Source organism: Crocuta crocuta, unplaced genomic scaffold, assembly GCF_008692635.1.
Source record: "Crocuta crocuta isolate KB4526 unplaced genomic scaffold, BGI_CrCroc_1.0 scaffold35, whole genome shotgun sequence".
In the NCBI taxonomy this organism is placed as follows: Eukaryota; Metazoa; Chordata; class Mammalia; order Carnivora; family Hyaenidae; genus Crocuta; species Crocuta crocuta.
In genome coordinates this window covers 4,229,726-4,256,182 of record NW_027530625.1, presented here as the reverse complement: position 1 = coordinate 4,256,182, position 26,457 = coordinate 4,229,726, and the positions used below count along the sequence as shown (strand labels likewise).

At 49.6% G+C, this 26,457-nt stretch overlaps 2 protein-coding genes across 2 annotated transcripts in view; both read right to left on the bottom strand.

The window, feature by feature from the left end:
* The window catches only part of GARNL3 (GTPase activating Rap/RanGAP domain like 3), a 152,945-nt gene extending 140,837 nt beyond the window's left edge, over positions 1-12,108 (bottom strand). Inside the window, exon 1 of the mRNA XM_077768251.1 lies at positions 12,051-12,108. The gene's annotated coding sequence lies outside the window, so the exon portion shown is untranslated. The remainder of the gene's footprint in view (positions 1-12,050) is intronic.
* Positions 12,109-16,868: 4,760 nt separating this feature from the next.
* RALGPS1 (Ral GEF with PH domain and SH3 binding motif 1) overlaps positions 16,869-26,457 on the bottom strand; it is a 257,605-nt gene continuing 248,016 nt past the window's right edge. The window contains exons 16-20 of the mRNA XM_077768262.1: positions 26,321-26,426; positions 25,259-25,351; positions 24,961-25,066; positions 21,866-21,957; positions 16,869-18,291 (exon numbers count right to left, since the gene is read on the bottom strand). Of these exons, the coding sequence (XP_077624388.1) occupies positions 18,262-18,291; positions 21,866-21,957; positions 24,961-25,066; positions 25,259-25,351; positions 26,321-26,426 (427 nt within the window). The 3' untranslated portion in view covers positions 16,869-18,261. The remainder of the gene's footprint in view (positions 18,292-21,865; positions 21,958-24,960; positions 25,067-25,258; positions 25,352-26,320; positions 26,427-26,457) is intronic.

The window sequence follows — 26,457 nt, the reverse complement described above, 5'->3', positions numbered from 1 at the left end:
GGGTGTCCCGGGGTGGGGGGGCGGGGGGGGGCGGCCAGCAGCTGCAGTGGCTGAGGCCAGGCCTGGTGACGCAGCAGGAAACGGACCACGGAAGGACACCACTGGGGCACCGGTACTGTCTCTGATGCTGGGAGGCAGACCCCCAAAGGCAGCAAAATGACATAAAAGGCAACAAGGTCTCAGTTCTGGCTCCTTCTAAGCGCCGATATTCCCCTCGGTGCACGCTGCACTGATCACAGAGCTTCCGCAGACATCCCGGAAGGAAGCCTTCTGGGAGCCACACCCACTCCCTTGCGTCCTTGATCTTGCGCATTAATCTTTGCTCTGATTATTGGCTGAAGACCACCCCAATGAAGCACAAATTCTTCTTGCCTCTCTTCAAATCAACGTCAGCTTTTGGGGTCTAAGCCGGCTCAGCAGTCAAGGGAGGCGGAGCTTGGGGCAGGGAAGGCAGATTCCCTCTGTCCCCAAATGTTAGGCATTTGTTTGCTGGTACCTTGTCTCCTCCCTCCACTAGAATGTTCTCTCTCTGAGAACAGGAGCCCCGCCCGTCTTATTCACGGGGTATCCCTGTGCCTAGCATACAGAAGTACTTGCTATTTGCTGAATGAGTAGGTGACCATGAGGACGCAAAACCACGAGAGAAATACTCACTTGGAAGAGGGAGACTGTGTCGGGCTGTTTTGGCCGTTCCTGAATGAGGTCACTGATGGCTTGAATCAGACCGCTGTGGGACCTGCTCTATTTCTTTGCACATCTCTGACAGGCAGCTACTTTGTGAGCATTGTGACAAGTGCATGGAGCAAAGACGATTCATCTGTGAAACCTCAATCCAGGCCTGATACACGGCACTGACACTGGAAAATACTTAATGGCGGGCAGCCCCCACTAAAGATACTTTTCTCTCCCATCATAATATGCAAGATAGGAACTCATGTCCTCACTTCCATTTGTGCTAAAACTATTAGAATCACTGATGTGGATAGTCAGCAGGTCTACTTGAGCCAGCTAGCTGAGGCCTGATTTCTCATTTTTACCTCCGTACAGGAACCTTCACTGGCTTGCCACTAACTTTTGATCTCTGTGTCTAATTTATTTTTGCTGTTATTGAAGAAAGATGCTGTTTGTGGAAGACACCGTGGAATGACTTGCTCAGTACCCATTTTGGTCCCATTCCAGTGCGCAAGAGTTAGAAAGCTGAAACGTCAATGTCCTACCCTTCGCTGTAGTTCAGAGTTCTGCAGATGAATCCGGTTCCACGAATCAGATGCACTCACGAGAGCCTCTCATTCAGAACAAAGCCTGACGGAGTCATAAAGAGGATACAGGGCGCCATCTTGCTTTTGGAGATCATGACAGAGGTGTCATGGTTCTGGAGTCAGCAGCTTCTTGAATCAATAGCTTTCTGAAGTCTCAGTGGCAGCTTTGGGATCAAAGCAGAGTTGGTCGCATGGCTCCAGAGTTAGCTAAGGTGGTGGCAGCTTCTTGACCCATCAGCCTCTTGTTATAAATGGCAGCCTTCCTGGTCAGGACAGAGCACAGTGGTTCTGGGGGCCTAGGAGCTGTTCCTGGGGGCTCAGACTAGAGTCTGCGATCCGCCGCCCTGCCAACAACTTTGTAAGCACTCAATTCCCTGTTTCACAATTCAATCTCATTCTGCTTACACCAGGTAGGGCAAATTCTGTTGTCCACAACCGATTCCTGAACGACTGGCCTGATGATTGGCCTGATAGGCCTCCGGAAAGGATGTTTTGTTGAACTGGATTTTGAGCTTAATGGTTCATTGAGACCCTGTGCAGAGTGCAGAACAGGGCGAGGTTTTCTTCTGTGTGGGCGCGATGGTGGGTATAACCTCCAGCGGCAACCACAAGAGACTGTGGACTTTTCTGGAATATGTAGAAATTATGCCTTTTGAATACAAGAGAGAGCATGCTTAGAGCACTAAGCACTTCTGCTCACACAGCGAAGAGGTACTGAAGGCCAAGCAAAAGAATAGCACGCTAATTGGAGGTGCTTCTCAGGTCGCTGCTGGAGTGGGGTGACGATTACGCTATCCCCGTCCCTGACCAGCTGAACAACATCTTTTCAAGGGTACCACCAAAACCTGGTGTGTGCACAAGTGTGCTGAAAACACAAAAGAGTTGGGAAATACCAGTCTAAACCTATAGATGCTTTAACATCTCCAGTAATACAAATTTTGCTGCATCTTGAAGCAAGCCATGCTGGCATGGGGCACACTGACTGCTGGAATGTACTTTCATGTATTGAGCCCAAACTGTTTTATTATCCCTCACCCCCACTGTGATTTGAGGTCTAGCCCAGGGCCATACACAGAGTGGAGCGGGCCTGATTCCTTTTTCCTTTGACATGCTTTCAAATCTGGGCAGGCAGCTATTATATCTTCTGTGAATTTTCTCTTTATCAAGGAAAACACCCTCCCCACCTACTGAAATTTTTTCTCTTTACTGGATCAGTCCCATCGGACATAAGCATTTTTATAAAACAAAAGCAAAAGCAGAAAAATCCAACTCAAGACCAAATAAAACCAACCAACCATTTTTCAACTCATAGCCCCGCCATGCCGGAGGAGAGCTCACTGAACTCAGTTTCCAGTCCCTTTCCTTGATCTCTTTTTTTTTTTTTTAATATTTTTATTTATTTCTAGGAGAGAGAGAGACAGTGTGAGCAGGGGAGGGTCAGAGAGAGAGGGAGTCACAGACTGAAACAGGCTCCAGGCTCTGAGCTGGCAGTCAGCACAGAGCCCGACGCAGGGCTCGAACCCACAAACCGCGAGATCGTGACCTAAGCAAAGGTTGGACACTTAACCGACTAAGCCACCCAGGCGCCCCTCCTTTCCTTGATCTCTTGAAGCCAGGCCAGTATGACTTTCATTCTCACCGTTCCAAAGAAGCTGTTCTTGTCAAAGGCCACCAATGACCCCATGATGCTAAACCCAACAGTCAATTCTAAGTTCTTCCTCTTGTTTGACCTATCAGTAGCATTCAATAGAGAGAATCACGTCCCCTCTCTTATTTCCTGGACTGTTTATACTGATTTCCCCAAAATAAAAAAAGGGTCACAACAGTTTCACAATTAACTCTCAAAGCCTAAATTTTATTTATTTATTTGTTTATTTATTTATTTATTTATTTATTTATTTATTTTATTTCTAGGAGAGAGAGAGACAGCGTAAGCAGGGGAGGGTCAGAGAGAGAGGGAGTCACAGACTGAAACAGGCTCCAGGCTCTGAGCTGGCAGTCAGCACAGAGCCCGACGCGGGGCTCCAACCCACGAACCGTGAGATCATGACCTAAGCGAAAGTCGGACGCTTAACCGACTAAGCCACCCAGGTGCCCCTCAAAGCCTAAATTTTAGTTGGGATATATGTGAACAGCTAGTGAACGTCCATCAAATTATAGTCCCCCTTAATAACTAATGAAGTTTAGTTAGTGATTCCTTTTTCCTGAAGTCTTCTGGTATCCTTCCCCCCCACCCCACATTTGTTTCCTTCTCCTATTTCACAGTGACTCATAGCCGTGGTGGTGGACCAAATAAAAACCTTAATGGACTCTCAAAAACTTCCTACCTGGAATCCCTACCAGCGCTTCCCAATGAGGGAGCGACAGAGCGCACGGGCACGGGGCTGCCGAGCCCTTGAAATGCGGCTAGTCTCAACTGAGACGCCGTGAGTCTAAGATATACACCAGGATTCAAAGAAAGTACCAGAAGAAAAAGTAAATTATCTTCATTATTTTGAACACCGGTTACATGTTAAAATAGTCATATTTTAGATATAGTGAGTTGGAGAAAATAAACTATTAAAATTAATTTCGCCTGTTTCTTTTTACATTTTAAGATATGGCTACCAGAGGGGGCGCCTGGCTGCCTGAGTCGGGAGAGCACGTGACTCCGTCTCAGGGTCGAGAGTTTGAGCCCACGTTGGGCATGGAGACTACAAGGAAGGAAGGAAGAAAAGAAGGAAAGAAGGAAGGAAGGAAGGAAGGAAGGAAGGAAGGAAAAAAAAGGTATGGCTCCTAGAAAACTTTAAATTCCATTTGTAATTCTACATACTTGCTATGGGATCAAAAGATGCCACTTGCTTCTTTTCACTGAACGTCTCTGACTATCCTCGATATATTTCCAAGTCAGAAAACAGAGGCTGAGTCAATCTTTTTCATCTTTTTGGCATCAAATTATTAGTATTATATTGATATACTCCCGATGGTTTTTTGATTTTTTTGTTTTGTTTTGTTTCTTACTTTCACAAGCAATCCTTCAGGAAGAGCCTTTAACATAGACCTCTTCTTTGGGCAGTGACATCTCATTGCTAACTCGCGTCTGCTTCCTGTCCTCTAAGGTCTTTGCTCCACAGACAAGCAGATGTGTGGCTCATATTTTCCCACATCTCTGCACTTGCATATGCTGCTTTAAAAAAAATTCCCCCCACCCCCCCGCCCCAGGAAAACCAGCAGTGAGTCTCACTGTATGGGCCAAATCTCTTATGATTTTCTTATAGCACTGTCTGCCAGGCTCCATCTCTGTTCAGATCTTCAACTCTGGAAACCAGACAACCAGACATAATTTCTCATATTAACCTTCTAAAGCAAAATGAATCTGACTATTGTCTTCCTCTGAGAAAGGAAGCTGGTTTGTATTAACTTAAACTCTTGGTGAATAATAAAACTTGTTTTTTCCCTTCTCTTAGAAGAACAGACATAATATGAAAATTAATTTTCTTCTGTTGGCCCTAAGAGCCCATTATGTCAGCCCAATACAAGACAGCTCTTAATAATCCTTCCCAGGAAGACTGCTGTTTTTCCAAAAGAAAACTGACAGTGGCAGATTTATTTGTGATTAAATACTTAACAGCCCAACCCAAACACAAAGAATAACTACATAATACAGAGGAATGAAGATTATGAAAACAGCTCACATTAAAATAATTGTTTACGAAACTACCTGGGGGGGAAGAGAGTCTCCTGGAAAAAAAGAAGAAAAAAAAAAAGGAAGACTCTGGAAGTCGGGAGAAACACAAGGAAGAAGGCAATACAATGCATAAGGGATAATTGTTCTTTTGTGATCCTATCTTGGCCTCGAAAGCCATGTTCAGGAACAAGAAAGCATTTGTCTTGGCATCGAGTGTATTCTCACAAGGTGTGGGTTATATGCATTACTAACAAGGAAGCCACTCTGTAGGAAGCAATATTTGAGAAAGGAGAAAATATGTTTTCTATTTGGGATTCAAAATCTCGTCTATATAGGGCTCTGCACCCACTGCGGCTAAACTTAGCATACTTTCAACACTCAAGTAAGGAGGTCTTTTACAACGAGAACAAAAAGATGCATAAATCCCCATGCTGTGACTCTGGGGTGGCATCGGGGTATCTGTATTTTGAAAAGCTTCCCAGATGTGATGACACATTTTTTTTTGAGGGGTCAACCCAGTATCAGGTCCCCTTCTGGTAATAGCACTATGGTTTTTCCTTTGGGCAATCACTGCCTCTTGGTCTCTGTGGATGGAAGCGATCTAATCCCTCTGTTCTGGGTTGGGCACTTGACCCAGGCCAATTAGCATGTTTTACCCCCTTTTGGGTGAAAAGACTGGTTCAGGGATGAGCATACAACCCAAGAGATACAATGAATGCCAAGCTTGGGAAACATGCCCTAGAAAGATTGAAAAGAGGCACGATCTTTCTGCTGGGATTGTGTACTGGTAGAAAGTAAGCCCGCAGCGCCTGGGTGACTCAGTTGGTTAAGCGTCAGGTCATGATCTCACAGTCAGTGGGTTTGAGCTCTGAGTTGGGCTCTGTGCTGACAGCTCAGGGCCTGGAGCCTGTGTCTCCCTCTCTCTCTGCTCCTCTCCTGCTTGCCCTCTGTCTCACTCTCTCTCTCTCTCAAATATAAATAAACATTAAAAAAATTAACAACAACAACAAAAAAGTTAAGCCCAAAATAGTTAACTTTCTTTGCCTAAATGCAGAAAGACCTGGAAAACAAAGTGAACCCAGAGAATGAAGAAAACCTACAGATAACATTATTTGAGCCACCTGGGCCTATCCTATCCCAAAGCTTGCTTGGTTTCCTCCAGACGGTTGCAACTGCATGAAACACTAAGAAAAATTAACAACTGGTAAGGCTCCGATCAGAAAAGATGCAATGCGTTACTAATCCTGCTTGTAGCTGCAGAAGACGCTCAATGATCACACCTGTAAGGCCCACTTGGCCGCTGAGTCTGCGCCCCACAATCTGAGCCATCGCTTCTTACTGGGCATCAGAACCACAACCATTGTCGCTGTAGTAGCTATAAAAGCAGAATCATGAATGATTCGTGGCAAGTATAATGAGGCAAGCTTTGACTTCGTTATTCGGGAAAGGTAACAGAGTTGCCCAATAACAAAAAGGCTTGTAGTGGGCTCCTTGAGCTCACACATAATAAGCAGAAGGTGATCAGCTGTGAAGACTGTTGTAAAAAAAAAAAAAAGATTCCTGCATGGCCCTAGCAGGGTGGTTTTCAAAATCTGTCCCTGGACCAGCAGTACCGTAAGCATGTTAGAAATACAATTCATAGGGGCGCCTGGGTGGCTCAATTAGGTGTCCAACTTCGGTTCAGGTCATGGCCCCAAGGGGCCTGAGTTCGAGCCCCGCATCGGGCTCTGTGCTGATGGCTCAGAGCCTAGAGCCTGCTTCAGGTTGTCTCCTTCTCTCTCTCTGCCCCTCCCCCCCCTTACTCGCACTCTGTCTCCCTCTCTCTCAAAAATAAATAAACATTAAAAAATTCTTTTAATAAAAAAAGAAATACAATTCACAGGGGGCACCTGGGTGGCTCAGTCGGTTGGGCGTCTGACTTTGGCTCAGTCATGATCTCATGGTTTGTGAGCTCGAGCCCTGTGTCTGACTCTGTGCTGACAGCGTGGAGTCTGAAGCCTGCTTTGGATTCTGTGTCTCCCTCTCTCTCTGCCCCTCCCTGGCTCACCCTCTCTCACACAAACAAACAGTAAAAAAAATGAAATAAATACAATTCATAGACCCACTCAGACCTAGCACATCAGAATCTGTGGGGGTGGGGCCCAAGGAACTGTTTCGAGAAGCCCTCCTGGTGGTTCTCGTGTATGTTCAGTCTGAGAACCACTGTATTTACACAAGAGAACCTTGGTTCCCAAACACAGTTTCCTGAGCCCCACCCCCAGAGATTCTGATGCCACACATTTGAGGTTGGGCTTGAGAATCTGCATTTCTTTTTTTTTTTTTAATGTTTATTTATTTCTGAGACAGAGAGAGACAGCGTGAGCAGGGGAGGGTCAGAGAGAGAGAGGGAGACACAGAATCCGAAGCAGCTCCAGGGTCCGAGCTGTCAGCACAGAGCCCGACGAGGGGCTCGAACCCACGAACCGCGAGATCATGACGAGATCATGACCTGAGCCGATGCCGGACGCTTAACCCACTGAGCCCCCTAGGCGCCCCAAGAATCTGCATTTCTAACAAGCTGATGCTGTTGGTCCAGAGACCACACTAGAAGAACCGCTGAGAGGCTCACCAAAAGATGTTGACGGGCTTTGACCTTTAGAATTTGCCTTTCAAATTCACTCCGTCTCGTGTAGCCCTAACACTGTGGCTCACATGTGGTTCAGCTCCATGAAGTGTGGCAGCCAAAATGACAGCACAGCAATAGGGTCATTGAAAATAACTCTAGTTCATCAACTGTATTTCTTAATCAGCACAGAAGGTAATAGATATGTATCTCTGAGCCACAAAAACAAGAGCGAGACCTATTAGTCTCCCTCAAACAAGGTGGGTGGGTTTCCGTGCCTCTCACCTCTAAACACCCCCTGAAAGTTTTTTATCAGCCAGTTTTAGCCAGTGCCCTGTGTGCCTAGTGTCCTCCGCAATCCCTCTCTTCCTAAGTCCAAGGCTCAAAAATGCAAAAAAAGCAAGGCAGGACCTCGCTCTGAGGGTAGAGGAGGAGGAAAAATTGAATGGATAAAGCTAGAATTTTAATGAGGCAAGAGGAAGGGAAAGGTTGAGAACTTGCATATAAATGTTAATCATTTTTGTCCATAACACTTGCCATTTAGTAATGCTTTGTGCCAGATGCTGTTTTTAGTGCTTTGCATAAATCAGCTCACCGAAACCGACATCGGTCCTGTAAGATAGGTGATACTGTCATTGTACAAATGGGTTAACCGAAGGTCAGAGGGTTAAGCAACCTGGCCAACGCCACACACGCGACAAGTGAAAAGGCAGAAACTTGAATCCAGGCGTGTCTCACTCGAAAGCCCTTGTTCTTGAACACAATCCGATACCCCTTCCTATAAAATGAGGACAAACACATCCAGGGCAAGTGGTTTACCAGTCTAAGGGTCTTGCCCTCTGGCCTCCAGATTTCCCAGCTGGTCTCTCTCATTGCCGAGTGGCCAGCTGCCTAACGCCTGGGCCACAACTTCCTCCTTGACATTCATCACGGACTCTGCCTGCCAGTTAACCGAGCTGACACTGGATATTTAGCAAAGACAGTTGCCATTTTGAAAGCAATGCTTCCCCTCCCACCCCCTCCGATGTCAACAAGAGGATTGAGTAAATACGGTTAAACCTGATTCTGAAAGGCCCTATACATGAGATAGTGGCATTTAAACTTTTTGCACAATACGAAATGAGAAGTAATTGAGGACTTTGGAGTCAGGGAAGCTAATCCGGCAGCATGCCCACAAGTGAGGCCGAGGCTCTCATCCCTGGCTGTCCGTCAGAATCCCCTGCAGAGCCTTCTAAGCACCTCCACACCCCATTACCACCCCGAACTTTCTGGAACAATAGGCCTGTTGTAGGGACCCACACACTCAATGTGGTTAAGATATATCACAGGTCATTTTTCTTCTCTTGGCCCTAACTGTCCATTATGGCAACCCAATACAAGCCAGCTATTAATAGTTTCCCTTAAAAGTGAGATAATTGGATTAATGAATTAAAGAGGAAAAATTTTTTTAGAGAGAGAGTGCAACCTTGAAAGAGAGAGCAGAGGAGGGGTGGAGGGGGAGAAAGAGAGGGAGACATAGAGGGAGGGAGGGAGGGAGAGAGAGAGAGAGGGTGAGAGGGTGAGAGAGAGAGAGAGAGAGAGAGAGAGAGAGAGAGAATATCTCAAGCAGACTCCATGCTCATGCTCAGTGCAGAGCCGGAGTCGGGGCTCAGTCCCACAACCCTGGGATCATGACCTGAGCCAAAATCAAGAGTCGGAAGCTCACTGACTGAGCCACCCAGGCATCCCAAGAGGAATTTTTTTTAAGTAACAAAAATAAGAGAAATTACATGGGGAGCCTGGGTGGCTTAGTTGGTTAAGCATCCGACTTCAGCTCAGGTCATGATCTCACAGTTTGTGAGTTCGGGCCACGTCGGGCTCTGTGCTGACAGCTCGGAGCCTGGAGCCTGCTTCAGATTCTGTGTCTCCCTCTCTCTGCTCCTATCCTATTCGCACTCTGTCTCTCTCTCAAAAATAAACAAACATTAAAAAAATTTTTTTAAATAAGAGAAATTGTAGATGAACATCTGTTTCAAGTCAGCAAATTATTTTCTAATTAAGCATACACAGGAGGAATAGATTTGGCTAAATTTTTAAAAACAACAAAAACTTTATCAAAAAACATCATAAAGAAAGTTAAAGGCAAATAATGAACTGCAAAAAACATGTGCTACATATTTGACCCAAAAAATTAATTTCCTTCATAAAGAAAATTCAATAAAAGATAAATATCCCAAAGGAAAAATGGGCAAAGTACATGCAAATGTATTTCATGTCAAAAAAGAAATACAAATTATACATAAATATGAGAAAAAAGTTTCACCTGGCTACCACATAAAGAAATTCAAGTTAAAGCCAGGGGCCACTCTGGCAAATATTTATAGATGATAATGCCTTGCATTGTGGGTGGGGAAAACAGGCACATTTAAGTGGTTTTGGGAGAACTTTCCGGTGAGCAATTTGGCAGTATGCTTCAGAAGCCTTTAAAATGTCCCATTCCTGGGGTCCAATCATTTCTATCACTTCTACAAATTTACCATAAGGAAATGATTACCTCTTTATACACAGACTAATGCACATGGATTCACTGTGTCCTTAGTAAGAGTGAAAAAGTGGTAAGTAAAACACTGCATGTACGCTACTAAAAAATGGGTTAAATGAATTGTACGGCAACAAACAAGTTATTTTTGCAATCAGAAAGCTGGTAATCATTATTTTTAAGGTTTACACGCTATTGTCATGGACTGTGAAATAGAGAAGGAAACCTCTGGAGAGGTCATGTAGTCTTTCAGGTGTGAGGCCATGAATGCAAGGGGCTGCGTGGTAAAAAGTGAGAGGTCAGAGGAAGAGAAAAATATTCTAAACCAGCAATGTCCAAGAGCATAAACATTAGTCTTATGTGGGTACTTAATTTAAATGAATGAAAGTCAAATAAATCTTAAAATGCAGTTTCTAAGTGGCAGTAGCCATATGTCAAGCACTCGGTAGCCACAGGTAGCTAGTGGCTGCGGTATCGGACCACACAGATTATAGAATGTTCCCATCGTTGCAGAAAGTTCTGTTGGATAGCACTGACCTAAATGTTCTACCTCAGGCCTGGATCCAGCTTTTGGTTCACCTCTTGGTACATTCCCCCCCCCACCCCCCCCAATCCTTCGTGCTCCAACGGCAAGTGTAAGTGCCAGAAGGACAGAAAGCGATTTGCCTGGTTCTTCCGGACCCGTGGGGGAGATGTGTTATCCAGGTAATTACGCACAGCGTATGTGGGATAGCAGATAGATTACACAGATCACTGACACCGCACAGAGCTCAGCCTGGGATTCAAGGAAGACTTCCCAGAGGAGGAGGGGACAGGCATTACTCAAAGAGGAGAAAGACTCTTCTAAGTAGAGCAAAGAGCATGATATGAGTAAACGCACTGATGAGAAAAAAGCACAGCATAGGGAAAGAATGACCAGCTGGTCAGGCATCTACTCATTCAATAGATCCGAGTGTGACGGGCCAGGCCTGAGGCAGGCTCTGGAGACAGAGGAGTGAACAGGACAGCGATGGTCCCTATCCTCATGACCACGCTCACACTCGCGTGGGGCAGGGTGGGGGGCAGGCTGTGCAAGGGCCTCCCACCTCATAAGGATCCTGGCTTGGCAGCCTCTCTGTTGATCCTTCTTTTCCCCTCAGTGGGGATCAGAGTCCCACCTCCTATCCTTCTTCATGTCCCCACTCCAGTCCCCATCACTGCTGTGGCAGATGGAGAGCTCCTGGAGAGGGTAAGACCCCCTCCAGCAGCCAGTGAGGATGTGGATCTGAGAGGCGGAAGAATAAAGGCAGAAAGAAAGTCTAGTTGGGAGGCCGCTGGAGTCATCTAGAAGAGGCTGGGGGCCTGGAAAAGGGCAGCGCCGCCTTCAGCGAGGCTGGGGCGGGAGAAGGCGCTTCGAGTTCAGAAAATGCCCGCTGAGGGTACGAGTCTGGCAGAGCAGAGCGGGTGGAAGGCGTGTCCGTGGAGCAAGGTTCCAGGGAGGGGAAGGAACGGAACAGGACAGTTTCAGGAGAGTTCCCCAGGCCCAAACAAGGGGGTTCGGGATGGGCAAGGGCTCCCCCTGCAGAGGAAAGGCGGCGGCGGATCGGAGGGGCACCAGGGGCCGGCGTGTTGGGGGCCACACCGCACGAGGATGGACGGGGCTGTGAGGCAGCAGGTGTGCGTTACCTGCGGAGCCAGGCTGGGGAGGCTGGGGCTGGCCTGGGTCTTGGGGCAGCGTAGAGGCTCCCGCAGGAGGGGCACCTCCCCGGGACTTCAGGGCACTATTTCCCAACCTTGTCCTTGAGCATTTATTAAGAGGCGGCACGGCACATTCTTACAGCCCGAAATCCGCCCGGAGCCCGGCTCTGCTCGGGGCCTGCCTCAGCACCGACGCCTNGCGCCCCGAACTTCAGCCCAGCTCTCTCCGCGCTCCTCAGGCGGGTTAACGTGCAGCCCCGGCCCCAAGCTGCAGCCCAGCCCTTCCCACGGCGGCCCCACGGGGTCCCGGGTGCGGGCTCTCCTTACCTCCGTCGGGCCCACACGCCCAAAACGCTCACTCCGTCCTCAGCTCGGTCGGGCCCAAAGCCCCGCCCCTCCCGCGCCGTTCGTCTCAGCACAGCCCCAGGCCCCGCCCACCTACTCCTCCACCGCTGAGTTCCCGAGTGGCCCTTGCTCTCACCCCGAGGGTCGGCTCCCTAGAGGGTCGCCCCTCCACACCTCAGTGCCTCCAGGCCGTTTCTAACGTAGCAGCGTCCCTCTGGGGGCCGCCCTTCCCCGGCCCCCACTCACCAGCACGGCCTCCCCTTTTCTCTCTAAAGCCCCCAGTCGGAGGGCCCTCTCACTCCCTCTGCCTTCAACCCCGCCCTGGACAGGGCTCCTTGCGCGACACGGCCCCGCCCACACCGCGGGCGCCGCGGCCGCCGCCCGCCACGCGCGGGGGTAAGATACCTGCCCTCAAGGCTAAATAACCATCCAGTCGTAGTCTGCGTTAGCTCGCCGATCTCTCCATCCATTAGGTGGAGGTACTGCTGTCTCCTGGTGGCCGTTTGTGGCGCCTGATGCAATGAGGATGAGGGGTTGGAATTTTGCAGGAGACCAGTTGTGGGTTCAAGTTTTGACTGGATGTGATGAACGCTTCCCGGCTGTGTGACAACCCCCGTACCCCACCGTCCTCACCTCCTCTCCAGATCAGATGCATCCGTCTCAGAGCTCTGGAGCACTGCCCTGGGGCTGAGCGCAGCGACCCCACCTGGGTAAGGTTGCGGGTCACTGTGCCGTCTGAATCATGAAGAGGTAAGCTACGGCCCCTCAGCAGTCAGGGCGTGTCGTGGCGAGGGAGGTGTGGCTGTGCTGGGGTGGTGGAGCAGAGCCTGAGGAGTGGGGGTGGGGGGGTGGGGAGGGGAGCCTGTCCCTGGAGGGGCAGCCGCTGCAGCTTTGGAAGCCACAAACTGGGAAACTGAGGCAGGCAGAGCGGGGTGGGGGGGCGCTCCCATGATCAGTTTGGATCATGTCACGGGCACACACTCCCTCGACTTTCCTGCTGCTTTCCCTGTAGTGCCTGGACTCTGCTGCTGCACATTCCAGCAGAGAAGCCAATCTGCATAGAGAAGGAAGGGGAGAAAGATGTAGGCGGCTTTCCACTCTTCCTTCCAATCCCTTGAGACCCCACTTTGGTCCCCCCATATGTTTCCATGAAACAGCCTTGCAAGTCAGCACCCCCCCCCTCCCCCGTTCTTAAGCAAGCTGCAGTGGGCTTCTGGTTTTTGCCTCACATCCTAAACTCCCCCTTACCGATCTTTTCAGACCTGAATCATTGCCTCTCCCAAATCCTTCACTCAGTGAGACTGGGTTGGCTGCTTTTCCCAACTTCATCCTTCTCCTCCTTTCTGTCTTCCTGCCTCCCCCGTCCTCCATGTGTTCAGCAGTCTCTGAAATGAATCCCCAAATGCCCCTGTCCCCTCCCCAGATCCCCCACCTCCCTCTCTGAGTGCCCAAAGCACAGACTCTGCCCCTTCCTGAGGGCACCGCTCCGCATATCATTTATGTTCTAGTAACCTCCAAACAGGGCTCTGAGTGCCCCAGACCTCCTTCACGTCTGTATCTGGCAACAGCAACGCTTTGCTAAGTGAATGCACGTGATTAACAAATTGAGCAATGTTCATTGGAAAACACATTTAATTTCAAAGTAAACAAAGATGTTTGTACATTAAAGTATTTAATTAGTGAAACAATTATTATCAGTGTAACCAGCTGAAAAATACAGCAACTTGATACAAGACTGAGGTAACAAAATACTTCACCAAAAATCTAAAGAATCCCACAGGGGGGCCGATGTTCAGTGGTTACTGCGGGTGAGACAATTCACAAGTAGAAGAGAAAGTCTGATACAACTGCATGCAGGGGTTCTGCTGGGGAGGGGAAAAAAAAAAGACAGCCCAGGAGAGTGCAACAGATTTAACAAGAAACGAATTAAAATGTAGAAACTGATTTTCAACTTACTTTGAAGAATACATAAGAAATTGAAAACTACTCTCTACGCAACATTTTGAATGCTAATTGAAAAACCATGCATTTTGGCACGAAATTTATTAAAGATCATACCGTACTAATAAATTAATTACTAATATTTCATTGCCGAATGGGCACAGTCGTTCAGAAATGAAGGAGATGAACGATTATAGAACAGACGGACGACCCGTCGCGTTGCTGCTGCAAACAGGGGTTTGGGAGTTGTGCACAGCGTACACGCACTTGTGCGGCTCAGGACTCTGACGCGGTCCGTGGTACAAGTTCTCAACACCCAAAAAATGCAGCTCTCGCTCATGCCGTCCTTGCATTTGACCATGAAATTGAAAACCAAAAAGCCTCTGAAGTAAATACTGTGAATATTCTGACCCGTCTCTCCCATTCCACCTCAAGAAGTCCGCAGCCTGCCCAACCATAGCTCTGTGCCTGGGTGTTTGCACCAACCAGCCTCTCGGATGATGACACCATCTAGTTCTCGCTGCAGCCGAACTCGCAGATCAAGAGGCTGTCCAGTCTGCTGAGCATTTTGAGACCTTTCTGGAGGAATCTGCACAGGGTTTCTAACCCAGTGTTAGGAGAGAGGCAGGGTCTTGCCAGACGAGATGCTATGTTGAGGATTATTTGTTCATTGAGTGGTCAGCTCCATGAGGGCAAGGATTGGGTCTGCTTGTTCTCAGCCATTTACAGTATATCCTGGGTAGAGCCTGGCACACAGGAAGCACTCACTGGAGAGGTGAATGAATGAATGAATGAATGAATGAGTGGTTTGGTGCAGAGAATGTTATTTCAAAGAGATTCTTGTCGGGTTTTTTTTTTTTTTCTCTTTTTAATGTATGAAATCACCCAACATGTCAGTATAATGTAGGGCTGATTAAAGTCATTTATGAAGTCACACAAAATAAGGTAGGTTGTGTTTTCAGCAATGTTCACCTTGTTGTAAGCATCAGTAATGTGGGTGTAGAGCTGTACACCCTACCTGTGGGATGAAATCAGACCTCGCTTGCAGAAGGCTTCCCATTTTCATGGATTGTTTTCCACCTGTAAAATGGCATCTTAAAAGATACACATCTTGGGCTTGGGAGGTGGGAGAGGAAGATAACGAAAGAAATACTGGCCATCTTGGTGAGGAAAATAATGCTTTATAAATTCAGTTGGCAAGAGAGAGTGGGTTCTTCCCTAAACAGAACGCCTTCAAGTATCTTCCTCTTTAGGTTTCATGAATGGGTGACGAATGGTCTTCTGCAGGGAAGGAAAGGGAGACCACACTCTCACTGGGCACACTCAGAATATTATTTCTACTGCTCCCCACTGAAGCAATCCTCCATGAAGCATTTCGGTTGTCAGAATGCACTTGGCTGACTTTGAGTTATAAGACACATTCCAACCAAGAGGAGCGAAAATTATTCCCAGGGAGAGGTAGATGAGCTGTTCTTGGGGGGCATCGTAATGATACCAACTACCTATTCCACAATTTGTAGAAAGCACTCTGTAATTTTCATTCTGGGGTGCCATGATCTATTTGGTAAAAAAAAAAAAGTCCAGCATCTGCATGCAAGACATATCACCTTTAATGGTCTCACAAACATTTGTGCGTTATGGACAGTCACGGAGCAAAAACCAGAAACGTTTCCCTCCAGGGTGAGAATCCACCCATGGACTTCTTCCTTTACGGGTTTGTGTCTGGCCTCCTCTGTCCCAGCCCGAGGGCCTCCTCACCTGCTGCTTGAGGGATAAACCAATGCTGGGAAGGCGATCAGCGCTTACATGCTTGGCCCCGCGTCCCTGCTGGGAGAGCCCGGACGCCTTTCAGCCTGTCTCCAGGACTTTTCCCGTATGTTCAAGGTTCTTACCAGTCCTAAAGGCCTTTGCCAACAAGCTCTAAGCAGATTCTTCAAGAATCCAAGCTAAGAATGTTTCTAGGAGGGGCTGGGGGGTCCATCTCAATGGGTGAGAAGACAAGACATTTTGAAAACAAGTGCAATTGTGCTATTTCAGATTCAGCTCAGGAGGAAACATTTGTGAAAGAGGAGAAAATTTTATAAGCGCAGAAAATGATCTGATTTAGTGGAGCCTGAAATTCTGAGGGTCTTGGATTGATATCTGTAGCATTTCATGTGAGAAGAGCCAGGACAGTTGAAGAGTGGAGAAACCCAAGGAAAGTAAGTGGCTGATTTTGCCAGTCTTACGCTTCCATCCAAACTTAAGACTTAAAAAATCTTAACAGGTAGAATCAGATTCAATGTAGGTTGAAGCGTTAACCTGAATGGTTCTGGTGAGAGGTGTTGGAGTGTTTGGTGTTTTCTTTCAGCCTCTAGATGCTAATTTGAGTGGCCATCGGTATGACTTAGGTGTGCGTGTCCAGACCCCGGCTGCGTGCCCGTGGGCGGAGTGCTCACGGCTAAGGTTGGACGGTACCAACTTTACCATCTGGAGTCTCTCCGGGTACAGAAGTATTCTAGACTTTGCTCCAAAGGAGGGCTAGTTACTGAGCACACTAAGCCTTGACCATAAAATAAGATGCCGATGGCAACTACTGGGATTTTCAGAAAAGTTGTCACCATTTGGTCAAAAGAGAGTGGTGGGTCCTTTGGTAGTTTTTAAATTCACCTGTCAGCGTTTACTGGGTGAGATGTTGTTTTGGAGCATCTTGCCCAGAAACTCTTAACGGTGGTTTGATGCCTGGTCTGATGTGAGCTCTGAAACATGATAGCAACGAGGACCCAGGGGATACAGGAAACCATTTCAAGGGGCTCCTCCTCAGAATTTGGACACCCAGATTAGTCAGGGAAGGGGAGAGAGAAGCTGTGGTGATAAAGCTACCATAAATAAAGCTAACTTTTATTCATTATTTTGAATAAAAATGTATTTGTGCAAAATAAAAGTCACTTAAAAATAAGACAAACAGTGACAGATAAAAGGACGTTGTTCGTGTGAAGAGCTCTCAACTGAATGCAGAGCTGGGACCATTCACCCCCCAGGGCTTGGCTCTCTTGTCACCATGATCAACCATTGTGCCCTTGGACTTGGATGTGGAGAACTTGCTGGTGACTGCGTTGGGGGGCAAGACTGGGGGAGCTTAAGGCCTCAGTGTCACTCAGCTCCCCGGCATAACCAGGAACCCCAGCGGGCGCCGCCCTGGCAGTAGATGACGGGCGCAAAGCCTTGGCCCGCGGGAGAGGCTGGTGCACAGCGCCTTCTGTGCAGCTGTTCTCTGTGAGCACGGTGGCCTCCGAGTGCCTCTGAGGGAGCTGGGAGAAAGTGTCACAACCTCCCCCTCTGGCGCGGTCCGGGGGGAGAAGACAGGGGCTTTCAGACCCTGCAGGAGAGGGGTGGGAGGAAGCGAGCAGGCCAGCCCAGTCCACAGTCCTAAAGCCGGGTCCTATCTCAGAAGAGCCAACAGCAACAAGGCCTGGAAGGGACCCCGGGGCCCAGACAGCAGGCCTTCCAGATGAATAGCACCCATAGGAACAGAAAACAAGACACAATTTAAGGCATTGTTTGTTTACAGTAAAAGAATGCACGGGACCCTTAACATAGGAGGAATCTGGGCTCTCTCTCTGACCTTCCTCGGTGGACAAGGCTATCACGTAAGGTTAAAGCAGGGCCTCAAAGCGAATGAAGGGTGTGATGTCACACGTCTTGTGCCAAAATGCATGTTTCTCGAAGAGTTCACACTCGCTCCCACGCACACGTACACGGCACGCACACGCAGAGGACGCTTGGGGGGGTGGGTTGTACAAAATCCGAGGCAGCCCTGTGGGCGAGCGGCCCCGTGCACTTGGGGTATAAAAAGCCAACTCCGTAGCCTGTTCCTTCTCTCTGGCCCCTCATGCAGGTGAACACTGTCCGCTCTTGTGCAGGAGAAAGCACGGGGGACCCAACGTGGGCCGGATGCTCTCTAATCGAAGCAGCAGCTGGTGGACGGACGAGGGCCCAGAGAGGGAGGGCGGGGTGCACAGCCTGGGGCCCAACCACGGCCCTGCGGGGTGGCGCGGAAGAATGAGTGTATGAGAGTCGCTGGGGACTGGCAGGTGGACCCTGCACTGGCAGAGCCCTCTGGACCGTGAGGCCACAGGCCGAGTCCCCGTGAGTCCGGCTGTGAGTCACCCAGCACCCTGGCCAAAAGCCTGTGCCCAGGACGTGCGCTTCACCACCAGTCCCAGGCTGGGCTTCCAGAAGCCTCTGAAGTCGCGCCAAGTCCTGCAGAGACTTATTCAAATGACATAAGGTTTGCAGGTACCTAGAAGAGAAAGCTCACCTCTTGTCAGAGTTCCAACCTTTCGGAAGGGGACAAGGGGTGCCCCTAAGGGAAGGGACCGGGCCTTTCCCAGTTAGTCTGCAAAGGAGCAGGTCAGGTGGGGAAGAGGGCCTGGCAAGAATGACGGCCGCTGTCAAGCGGCCACTGTGTGCCAGGCGCTTGACATCATCATGCCCCTCTAGTCTTCACAGCGCCCCATGAGGCAGGTTCTGGAAGTGTCCCCACCGCACACATGAGGACCCTGAGGCTTAGAGAGGGGAAGCCCACTGTGAGTAAACGGCAGGCGAAGGCACCGGAGTCCCCTGCTCTCAGTCACTCTCCTGGCATTAAAATAAAACCTGGCTTGGAGCCCAGGGGAGACCCTGTCCCTTCCCAGCTGCCCCAGCCCCAGGTCCCCCACCCCAGCAACGACCACGGGGTTCCAGGAGGTTTGAGGAGAAGCAATTTCCTCAAAAACAAATCCATCTCGGTGTCAATTTGGTCAAAGTGATAAATTGGGAAAAACGCATCTCCCTGCACCAGGAGAGAGTTAGAAGAATGGTCACAGCAGCACTGTTCAAAATAGCAAAAGGCAGGAAGTCATCCCTGGGACCGCTGCCAGCAGAATTAATAAAAAAAATATCAGTACAAACAAATGAATGACACCTACACACACTGACACAGATGAATCTCAGGGACACACTGTAGGGGGAGAGCAAGTCACAGAAGAAAATATCTAGTTACAGTTCTATTTATAAAAATGTTTTTAGAAATGTACCTCAGACGATACATTAAGGAATCAGGTACACGGGCCAGCATCTTAAAGGAACAGGAAATAAATCAGGAGAGTGGTTATGGGGCGCAGGCAGCCAGGAAGGAGACCGGATTAGGAAAAGTCTCCTGGGGGAGGGAGGTGTTCTGAGGACCCAGGAGGTCCTGCCTTTAGGCCACCTGGGTGGGCAGGTGCTTGGGTGTTTGTTGTATGGCTGAGGTTTACACTTTACACATTTGTTATAAATAAGGTTTAAGCAGATGCAGTGTTAATACACACCATTTTACAAAATGCAAGGCCACAAAAAAGGAAACTAATTTTAGTCACTGAGACTTTCCATGGGAGTAGAGGCATTCTGGTGATGGCTTTCACTGTCAAAATAAAAGGGGAAAAAAGTAGGAAAAAAAAAAAGATTCCCCAGCCCCTAGGTCTAACAGTCGCACAAAAACACGTAAAAGGTGGAACACCTTGCCGCGGCGCACCGCATCTGCCATACACTTGTCCTTCTGACCAAACACCTGCTCTGCCAAACGGGCTGGACCCGGTCCCTGCTCTCTACCGCGGAGTCGCTGCCATCCTCAAGGGTCCCCTCCCCGACCCACAGAGAGGGACAATGGGCTCTTGCTCGAGGCAAGCCTCATGGGTCCCACTGAGGTGTCCAGACCATTGCCACCAGGCAGACGCCAAGGCCGGGTTTCTTTCCTCTCCCCCACCCTCCTGGTGACCCATCTCCGGGCAGGCAGTCCCTGGGCTACCCACCCCAGCCTCCTGCTCACAGGTCACAGGGCCACGTGTGCGGGGCAGGTGAGCTCCAGGCTCTGTTCTCTTAGGGCGGCACTCAGAGCTCACGAGGAGCCCCAGACACACACAGCGTGACTAGTTTGGAAAAGGTCAGGGCGCTCATCCTCTCTTCATGTGACCTGAGGCCTTATTCACTCGGGGACACCTTCAGGTGACTCAACAAAAACCAAACAAACCCTGGCCTTCCCATCTTGGAGACAAGCAATTACATTTGTTTAATGTAAAAAAATACATGTAAGCACTCCAGATACCACAGCATGCTGGTTAGAAACTTTATACGCAGACACAAACATACATATTATAAATATGTTTATGTATTTTAATACAAATAAGATCGCCCTTGCATATTTTACACTTCGCTTAAAATTTTTTTTTTTTTTAAGTTTATGCCTAACGTGGGGCTCGAACTCATGACACCGAGATCAAGAGTCTGCTCTGTGGACTGAGCCAGCCAGGTACCCCTATACTTTGCTTTTTACTTCTATCTTGGAGCCCCTTTCAGGATACCACCACCCCTCCTTCTAATTGCTATCAGGTGGCCATTTACTGATGGTCACAGAGGTTTCCAGTTCTTTCTATCAAGGACAATGCTGCAGTGAACATTCTTACCCACACACATGTGTGAGTGCCTCACCGGGGCAAATTCCTAGCAGGCAGATAGGTGAGATGGGGGACTCAAATGCAGTTTATTTTGAGCTTCCCTTGAAGTGGTACCTCGAGTTTTCCCTTTGTCGATCTTTCCTCCTGTTTTAGTTTGTCGAGAACTTTCTGCTAATTCTGCTTTCTCGCCTCCCATCATCTATAATCTGAGCAGCCTGTCACGTACATTCTCACCTCATGTTACAGAGGATAATCCTGAAGAGGACCAAACTGAGACCTCCCTCTGGTTTTCGAGGGACCCGGATGCATGTGACTGTGCTGTCACCAGTATCCTCCTGGACCCAAATGCCAGGTGTGACGTAGCCTTTGCTGGCCTCCAAGCCCCGTGCCCCCAGACCTCAGAGCTGGTGCCTCCCGGCTGCTACCCACCAGAAGCTGCCACAGCCCACTGCACGCTCTGTACTTGCAAGGTGCTCGCCCTGAGAGGCACCCACTCCCCAGTGCCCCCTTCTGGCCGATCCCTGGGGAGCACGGAGAGGGAGGCTTAGGGACAGGAATACCAATCCCAGCACTCCCCGGGGCAGGAAGCCCCAGCCTGCCCCCGTCGGGTGCTGAGGGCCAGAGAGCCGTGCCTCCCAGAAGCCTGACTGCTGCCTTTAGCTCCGCTGCAGGAGGCCAAGCAAGCTGGGGGCGCTCTGGGCAGTGCGAGGTGGGAGAGCTTGGGCTGCGGTATAGACTCTGGTGTCAGGCAGACCCGGGTTAGATCTCGCTACTGTGGGACCTTAAACGAGTATCTGCCACTTTCTGAGCCTCAGTGTCCTCAGTATAAAACGGAGACAGCGTAAGAGAACCTACCTCAACGGGAATTGGAAGGATTTGGGCCAATTTCTGCAGGTAAAGCATTTCCCATCATGCCTGGTCCCGGGCGGGGTGCAGACCAGAGGCCCTGCTGGCTCCAACACACTGAGGAGCGGCCATGGATGGCTCTCAATATTAGCTACTATTATTATTCCTAAGGATTGTGGGGCAGGGAGGCCCTTTCATCAGTCTGGAGCATTCCCATGAATCAACTTCGGTGAGGGGGATGGTCTACATAGGTGCCGAATCCGGATCCTTGGGGTGACATCTGCCCTGCCACCTAACCGTGCCTGATGGAAGCTTCCCGCTTCCTTCAGTGGGAAACACACAGGGACCAGACTCAACGTTCTGGTCTGGAGCTGGGCTTAGCCCTAAGCTGAGCAGGGGGTGCCCTGTCTCACGGAAAAAGGCTCTTCAAAAGAGGGTGCCTGGGAGCAGAGCTAACAGGCCCTGAGGGAGGGAGGGAGCTCTTCTTTCCTATGGACCCTCAGTCTCAAGGGCGGGGAAGGATACTTCACGTGACAAGCAGGGCTTGGGTGACTTTACCTGAGGCCTGTTGCTCTTACACGCATCATCCAAATGCTTGTGCCACAGTATTGCGTGGAACCGGGAGCCAGTCTGGAACTTGTAAACATTGCCTAGCGGGCAGAGAAGACGCTGGTTAGGAAGAGGGAGGGCCGCCTGTGGCCAGGGCACGAAGATAAACGTGAACACAGGTGAACGAAACCAAGGAAGGTCAGGAGCAGCGCGAGGCAAGCTTGGGGCTGGCACAGGCAGAACTTCCGGTGCCTCTGGGCTGTCCCTCTGGACCGGGGGTCTTTACCATTCTGGGGGCCAGGGTGCATTTGGCTCCGGTGAAGCCTATGGCCCCCAGGATAATGCTTTCAAATGCATAAAAGAAAATACAAAGGATATCAATACCACTGGAATACAGTTATCAAACTACTAAAGAACATGTGAGTGACACAGATGTAACTGGGCTTCTCTGTTGATGCACCAGCAGCAAGAGCCAGGGGCCGGTCTGACGCTGGGCTGTAATTCCGAAGAGATGAGTAGAAACGGCACTCTGGGAAAGCTGCGATGATATGTGATAGGGAAACATCTGGTTTCTCTCGGAGATAAAATCACAGGTGTCGTGAACGTTCTTGTAGTTTAATGCTCATAAATAAAGGTGTGGGAGGCCACAGAAAACCGACGTGTAATTTTTTCCCCACTCAAGTTCACAGATCCTTGGGATTGATCCACAGACCCTGGCCACCCTCTGCATCATACTTCCCTCTGCCTGGGGACAGTGCTTTCCTGGGGGCTGAGGCCTAAGAGTGGCCTGAAGTCCCTATGGCCATATGGTCCTTAAGGCAGGCTCATGTAGGCACACAGCCTTTACTTCCTCAAGAATCCACTTCTTTTAAAAAAACTTTAATTAAAAAAATTTAAAAAATGTTTATTCATTTTTTGAGAGAGACAAAGTACAAGCAGAGGAGGGGCAGAGAGAGAAGGAGACACAGAATCTGAAGCAGGCTTCGGGCTCTGAGCTGTCAGCACAAGGCACGACGCAGGGCTCAAACTCACAAACTGTGAGATCATGACCTGAGCCGAAGTCGGACGCCTAACTGACTGAGCCACCCAGGTGCCCCTCAAGAAACCACTTCGAATCCAGGCCCAGAGCCTTAAGGAAGAAAGTCCAGTGGTAACCAGACTGGGATGCACCGACGTGTGTGTAGCTGTGCGTGGATTTAGTTGTTCAGACGTGGAGCAGAGAACTTGGCTCCTCTCCCCTCCACCCCCTGGGCCCCTTGAGGTTGGTGTTCCTTTACTGCCCGGCTAAGGACATTAGGACCGTTGACAGTCCAGGTGCGGTCTCCCTCCTGCAGCAGCATCTGCGTGGCCTGGGGGCTTGTGAGAAATGCAGAAGCCTGGCCTCCACCCCAGATCCGCTGAATCCAAGTCTGAATTTTAACAAGATCCTCAGGTGCTTTGTATGTATGTGAACCTTGCACTAGAACTTTCCTGTGAGGGTCTGAAGATGCTCGGAGACTTCATAGTCCCAGTGACTTTGTCTGGCTAGAAGCCAACACCCAGGCATTTTGGGGTTTTGTCATGTGACGTGGGCCACCGGGAAGATTAGAATGGTCTATTCTGTTTTGTTTTGTTTTGAGTACAGTTGACACAGAATGGTATTAGTTTAAGCCGTGCAACTAAGAGCTTCAACGAGTTTCACATTATGCTGTGCTCACCACAAGTGTAGTTATTATCTATCAGCACGTAGCACTATTAAAATATCCTTGACTCTATTCCTTATGCTGTTCCTTTTGTTTCTGTGCTTATTCATTCCGTAACTGGAAGCCTGTGCCTCCCACTCCCCTTCACCCATTTTGACCACCCCGTACCCCTCTGGCATCCATCAGTTTGTCTTCTGTATTTAAAGGTCTGATTCTACCTTTTTTTTCCCCTTCCTTTTTTCCCCCTAGATTACACAAATGAGTGAAATCATATGGTATTTGTCTTTCTCCATCTGATTTATTTCACTTTGCATAATACCGTCTAGGTCCATCCATGTTGCCACAAATGGCATGATCTCCTTTTTTGTCGCTGTGTAATATTTTTATGACTTGTATGTGTGTGTGTGCGCCTGTGCGCATATGTGTATGTGTTTGTGTGTGTGTGTGTGTGACATCTTCTTTATCCATTCATCTATCAAAGGACACTTAGGTTCCTTCCATATCTTGGCTATTGTAAATAATGCAATAAACTTTAAACATAGGGGTGAATTTCTTTTTGAATTACTGTCTTCATTTTCTTTGGGTAAATACCCAGTAATGGAATTATTGGATCGTCTGGTTTTTCTATTTTTAATTTTTTGAGGGACCTCCATACTGTTTTCCACAGTGGCTGCACCCATTCCCATTCCCGTAAGCAGCCTGCAAACGTTCCCTTTTCTCTGCATCCTTGCCAGTACTTGTTATTTCTCGTCTTTTTTATTTTGGCCACATGACTGGTGTGAGGTGATATCTCATGGTGGTTCTGATTTCCATTTCCTTCATAGCATGGCCTATTCTGAAGGTCAGTGCAGGCTGCGCTCCTGGACAAGATGGAGCCCAGGACCTCTCCTTCGACCCAACATGGTCGTGGAGGAGGATGGAACCAGGGGGAAAGTGGGAGATGGCCAGACAAGTTGAAGTTGGGGCTTTTGTCAAAGGACTCGTCTCAGATTTGGCATTGGACTAGGAAGGATACTGTGAGAGTCTCACAGCACAGGTGATGTCAGGGGTGTCCCTGACATCTCCCAAGACCCGAGACCCTCCCAGCCACGTGGTCCCTGCCTCATGAAGCATTATATTATTTATTCCAAGACCCTGAAGCCACAGCTCCAAAGGTGATGGGCCCCAGTAGCCACAGGTGAGGCCACAAAAGGGTTCCTGCAGCCACGTGCCATGTGCCATGCCCCCTGCTCAGTGGACACACTGACCTTGATCTCAGCAGTTTTTTCAATGGATTAGTAAGGGGACCCTCTGATCACAACCTAAAGCAAAGCGAAAGCAGCAGCCCCCAAGGTTCCTTCTGTTTCAAAATGTACATTTATCAGGGGAGGAAAACAGGGTAGAGAGAAGTGGGAGGTACCCGGCGCCGGGCCCGCTGCCTACCTTTGTCGGGGTTATTCAGCTGGAAGATATCGGGGTGCTCGGGGTCATCAGGAAGCTGCACCATCCAGCCCACAACGGAGACCTTTTTGCCAGGTGTGGATTTATACTGGGGAAGGACAACAGCGTAACCAGGAGGCCCACACCCTCCGTTCCCCGACACCGTCTCCCCCAGGAAGGCTGAGCTGGGCCTGGTGAGGTTCCTTCGCACCCCTGCCACCTCCCCTGCCTCCCTCCGCCCCTCCCCTGTAGGTCATACCACACGAAGTCCCTGCATGGAAAGTCCTTTCAGGGGACTCACGTGTTTTCTGTCCGTGCCCCGCAAGGACTTGGCTCCGTAGTACAGGAGGGTGGATCCCGAGAGTATGACCCAGTACCTGGTCCATGAGGACAGCTACAGAGGAAGGGGGGGCAGAGTGACACCCCAGGAGTGGTGGGGGAGTCCCCCCCCACCGGCCTGATTACAGACCCAGCCACGTGGGTGGAAAGGTTCCCCTCACTCCTCGCCTCGGGCCAATGCCAGCGCTGGCTTCACCTCTTCCCTGGCCCCTCACCCACCAAAGTCACTTCCACCCAGGGCCTGGAGGAGGAGAGCCTCCTCATCGGTGCCTCCAGGCTCCTCAACCCTAAGCCCTACCTTCCCTCTCTGGCTCCTTTACTCAGAGAGCCTTTCGTTTTCCCTGCTTGTTTAAGGCAGAGCCAAGGCTTAAGTTCTATGTGTTGGGGTAACTTGGGCCCAAGAATATCCTGGAGAAAAAGATTTTTATTTTTTACTTTAAAAATTGTATTTGTTTATTTTTTAAGATATTTATTTCTTTTTGAGGCGGGGAGGGGCAGAGAGAGGGAGACAGAGGATTTGAAGTGGACTCTGCGCTGACAGCAGAGAGCCCGATGTGGGGCTCGAACTCAGAACTGTGAGATCATGACCCGAGCCAAAGCCTGATGCTTAACTGACAGAACCACCACCCAGGTGCCCCGAGGAAGAAGATTTTTAAAACCCAGACATGCTAAGCCATAGCCTAGCAGAACCCTGATACCTGCACTGGGGTGCTCTGGCTGGGATGGAGGGGCAACACGGTGCTGACCCTCGCGGGGGCAGGTTAGGCCAGTACCAACCTAGCTCCAGGGCTCTGCCGGCTAACACGTGCCCTGGTCACAGCTCTGGCCCCCCGTGCGCTCACTGTGTGCACTGCCGTGCATGTGACATTCTTGCTGAGTCCTCGAGGACACAGGCACTACTGGATCCCAATTTACAGATATGGAAACTGAGGCCCTGGCCCCCTCAGTAGCACAGCCAGGGCTGGAGCCCAGGACCCTCACTGATGCCCTGGCCGCTTCCGGACAGGGGACTGTCTGCACTTACCGCGGGTTTCCGTCCTTCCTTGAGCAGAGTTTTCCTCCTCAGAGGACCCTCCATGGTGGGCACTGCGGCTGAGCTCCCCAGCGTACAGATGCATGGGCCCGTGGGGCTGCGGGGAGACCACCGGTCAGATGCTGCCC